Genomic DNA, 4,644 nt, shown 5'->3' on the forward strand with positions numbered 1-4,644 from the left:
TATATATATATATATGTATCGTATCATTAGTGCGACGCGGTGAACGCTATATTATATATATATATATATATACAGAGGGAGAGGGCCCACAATGTTTTCTACATATATATACATATATATGCACATTCATAATACATATGTATATATATATATATATACATATATATATATATATATTCTCTATGTAACTATAAACCCTAAACCCCAAACAGCGAAGCAACTGGACGGTGGTTGGCCAATTGCCTTTGAAGCGCTAAGTGCAGAAGCGGGTAGGCTGCTGCGGCATCTGCATCTCTGTCTCTCGTCCTGTCTGTCTCTCTTGCTTATGTTCACTAGCAGCAGCAGCAACAACAACAGCAGCAGCAGCAACAACAGCAGCAGCAACAGTAGCAGCAGAACGCTACGGCTTGCCAGCCTTTACGTGCTGGTCTGATGCATATACAAATATAAAGGCCTGTAGAAGCGCCTATCGATCTGCACCTCTATTGTGTGCAGACGCGACAGCTAGTTAATTCCGTAGCTAGCTAGCTAGCTAGCTAGCGGCTAAATAAGCTACCTAGCAAGCTAGCTAGTTCGCTAGCTAGCCAGGTAGCTCCTTAAGCCGCTAGCTAGCTAGCTAGCTAGCTAGCGACCTCGCCAGCTAGATGCCCACGTAGCCAGCTAGCTAGACAGGCATATTGGCCGGTCGCTATCTAGCTAGCCAGCTGGCTAGCCAGCTAGCTATCTATACAGCTAGCCAGCTGACTAGCGAGCTAGCTATCTAGCTAGCTAGCTAAATAGCTAGCTAGCGCCACTTGCGAGTAGCGTATGCCTTTTAAAGCCCTCCGCCAGCTGCCCAAAGAGCCGCAAAACACTGCACGAGTTCAGAGCCTCACTAAGCGGTGCTGTTGCTGCTGATGCTGCTGCTGCTGCTGCAGCAAGGTGCCGAGACACCCGAAGGCGACACCTGGGCAGCACATAACTAGGGCTCCTTGAGGGCCCTAAATCAAAGTACTTCTGCTGTCTGTCTCCAGCTGTTTGTTTCCTCGTTCACTTCCTTCTTCTCTTTGTATCTCCCTGCTGCAGTTTGTCTCTTCGTGCTGCAGTTAGTTTCTTTATGCTGCTGTTTGCCGCTCTTCTGCTGCTCGTCTCCCTGTGCTGCAGTTCGTGTCCCTCCGCACCCATCTATATTTTTCTGCATTTGTTTGTTTGCCTGTTCTTTCGTTTGTCTCCTTTTGCTGCAGCTCATCTCCTTCTGCTGCAGTTCGTCTCCTTTTGCTGCAGCTCATCTCCTTTTGCTGCAGCTCATCTCCTTTTGCCGCAGTTTGTCTCCTTTTGCTGCAGCTCATCTCATCTCCTTTTGCTGCAGTTCGTCTTCTTTTGCTGCAGCTTATCTCCTTTTGCTGCAGTTCGTCTCCTTTTGCTGCAGTTCGTCTCCTTTTGCTGCAGTTCGTCTCCTTTTGCTGCAGTTGTCTCTGCTCTCCCCTTTGCGTTTATACGCAGCAGCATACATCTGCTGTTTGAGTCTTTTCGTCTACCCCGAAAGACGAATCTGCTGCTTCTGTCTCCTCTGTCTCCTGGTGCCCTATAGCCTTCAGTGGGAGGTGATCTGCTGCTGCTGCTGCTTCTGCTGCTGCTGCTCCAGGTGCTGCTGCTGTTGCTGCTGATAGAGGCAGCAGCGCGACCTTGTCATACCCAGCCTGTGTGGAGTCTTGTATCATTTGCTTATCTTTGTTGGGGTGTATAGGCAGCTCGATGTGTACAGCGAGTTGGTGTTGCTGCTGAAAGCAGGCGGCATCAGGCGACTGCTGCTGCTGTTGCTGCGAGGTGTCTGCAGCAGCAGCAGCACCACCACCACCACCACCACCACCGGCAGCAGCAGCCGCAGCAGCAGCAGCAGGTGGCGGCCTTGCTGCTGCATTTCTTTTGCACATAGCTCCCCAGCCTAACCAGAAGATAATAGGATATGAAAACGCGAGTAAGAGAGTTATACAAGAAGCTACGGGTTTGCAATCACCGCCCTTGAGCTGTACAGACACCGCATCATAGAGAGGTATTGCAATAAGAGATATCAACCCCCCTGAAGCTTGAGATATGCCTGCTAGTCGGCCAAAGTGTTTGCTGCTAAACAAGCTGCTAACGCAGCAGAAAATAAGCTCGCTATCTAGCGAGACATAGCCGCAGAAACATATCAATCCCAGTGTACGTACACCTGAAAGAGCCCCAGAGCCTAAAGTGCATGCATAAGCCAACAGCCCCAAACTATTCATAAGACAGAGAATAGGGTATATGCCGAAGATATCTATTGCAGCGCCTATCAACAGACAGGGGACGAAAGCAAGCGATAAATAAGAATCTAAGCTGTCTGCTACTTCCTCCCCCAGTAAACGAGGGGCAGCCATCTGAAAGTAAGATATAGATAGCTGCTGCACAGAGGCTATCAACGGTATGCACAAAAAACGCAAAGAAAATAAGTCTCGGCGAAAACTGCTGCTGCTGCTGCTGCTGCTGCTCCCGTTGCTGCTATTGCTGCTGCTGCTGCGGCTGCAGGAAGGGGTCCGCCTGGGCCAAACTGAGAAACACTTGCGTCGTCGGCCCTTCGATAGCTGCAGAGACGTCGCTTCTGTCTTCGCTGCTGCTGCTGCTGCTGCTGCTGCTGCTGCTGCTGCTGCAGGGTCGTAATCTGCTGCTGGCACGGCTACGGCTGTTGCGCAGGTGGTTGGGGAATCTATACCCCCCCCTTCGGAGAGATTAGTGCTGTTGTCTGCAGCAGCTTCTTGCTGCTGAGGCAAGAAGAGAGGTAAGCTGCTGCCGCTGGTGCTAGGGCTGGGGCACGGTTGCTGCTGCTGCTGCTGCTGCTGCTTGTTGAGTGAAGGCGCCTCCTTGTGTGGGCCCTCTGCTGCAGCAGGAGGTTCAATGGCGAGAGCATCTGGAGTCTCTGCCAGCCCTTTATCCCCCACTGCTGCAGCAGCATCCGCATGCTCCTGCTCCTGCTGCTGCTGCTGCTGCTGCGGGGGCTCGTTGCAGTGCCAGGGCAGCAAGAGCAATGCAATAAGCATGCAGATGCCTGGGCCGACGAGTATATACACTCCGCAGACAGTATTAAAGCCCCAATGTCTATGCTGACTCCAGACTGTCTCCAAGACAAAGGGGACGCCAAAAGAAGCCGTGCATGCAGTACCGAGGAGTGAGAAGACTGTGCCTCGCCTATTAGCAAATCTCATGACTATCTTTAAGAGCGGAAGATAGCAGGTGTCTGTGCCGAGACCAATGCAGATAAAAGCAGGTATATAACAACGAAAGTTAGGCCCCGAAGCTCCCAGCAGCAGCCAGCCTAATGCATTTAAACACTGACCCAATATTGCTGTTGCTTTAGGCCCCACACGATCTAACAGTGCACCTGCTGCAGCAGACATCAAGGAGTGCGACACCATAGCTACTGTGAAGAGAGGAGACACTGCAGCATCTTGAGCGTCACAGAGCAGCAAGCTCGAGTCGTCTCCTTCCCCAGGTGCTGCTGCTGCTGCTGCTGCTGCTCCTGCTCCTGCTGCTGCTCCTGCTGCTGCTGCTGCTCCTGCTACAGGCTCGTCGCACAGCCATGCATACGCCCCAGATATCAGCATCATTCTCCTCAATGAATGAAAGCCAAAGTATACGCAGCCTGTTAGAAGGGCACTGGTCATGTAAAACAGCAGCAGCAGCTCTTTCGGTATTAAGTGCGCTAACTCTACACGCAGCAAACGCGAAGGGGAGACAGCAAAACATAGTCCCCCGCTCAAACGACGCAGCCCTCGAAAACCCCTTCTTTTCTTCTCTCCTCCTGCTGCTGCTGCTGCTGGTGCTGCTGCTGCTGGCTTAGCTGCTGCTGCAGCTGGCGTCGTTGCTGCATCCTTCTCCCCTGCTATTTCTATCGCTCCTGGTTGTTTGGATGTTGCTGCCGCTGCTGCTGCCGCTGCTGCTGCTGTTGTTGCTGCTGCTGCTGCTGCTGCTGCTGCTGCCTTATCAGCTTCCCCTCCAGTAGTGTCTGGACCCTCAGCCCCGTGAGCGCTGCTGCGCTGCTGGGGGCGGCCCCGCGGCGATGCTGCATTTGCAGTTGGCGTTTGCATTCGTGGTTGTGGGGGTGCCTAGGTGTAGAAGGCCTGCAGCAGGAGGAGGAACTTGAGCAGCAGCAGTAGCAGCAGCCGCAGCAGCCGCAGCAGCAGCAGCAGCGTCAGCTACCCGGGCGGCTCGCCTTGTATCGTGGGCCCACAAGGTGAGGGCGCGGGAGGGGGGAGGCCCCCAACCGCTGAAAGAATTGAAGAGGCTGAGAGAGCGACAAAACGTAAGGAAGAAAAAAGAAGCCGGCTCTCAGCATGGCAAGGGGTATATCAAATGTGTGGGGTTAGGGCCCCGCGAGATGCGGGGGCACAACAAATTGCTGCTGCTCCCTGCTGCAGCACCGAGCAGCAAAGCAGACCCACTGAAGCTACATACCGTACCAAGCACTGTCTTTACAATCCTACATGCAAACGTGCAGAAATATACGCTGTCGTGCAGTTGCTGCAGCCACCTGCCAGCTGCTGCTGCTGCTGCTGCTGCTGCTGCAGCCAGCAGCTACAGCGCCCGCTGCTGCTGCTGCTGCTCGCCCGGCTGCTGCTGAGGCAGCAGCAGCAGGATCCGCTCCTC

The 4,644-nt window shown here is 53.4% G+C and overlaps 1 protein-coding gene across 1 annotated transcript; it reads right to left on the minus strand.

Moving 5' to 3' along the window:
• Nucleotides 1–1,472: 1,472 nt before the first annotated feature.
• Nucleotides 1,473–4,085, minus strand: EAH_00024780 (major facilitator superfamily domain-containing protein, putative; the record flags this gene model as incomplete). Its single annotated transcript, XM_013392984.1, has 2 exons — nt 1,473–3,046; nt 3,335–4,085. The coding sequence occupies 2 exons, from the start codon at nt 4,083–4,085 to the stop codon at nt 1,473–1,475; spliced, it is 2,325 nt and encodes a 774-aa protein (XP_013248438.1).
• Between the last annotated feature and the right edge of the window lie 559 nt (nt 4,086–4,644).

This window comes from Eimeria acervulina, genomic scaffold, assembly GCF_000499425.1.
Source record: "Eimeria acervulina Houghton genomic scaffold, Eah_scaff197, whole genome shotgun sequence".
Lineage (NCBI taxonomy): Eukaryota > Apicomplexa > Conoidasida > Eucoccidiorida > Eimeriidae > Eimeria > Eimeria acervulina.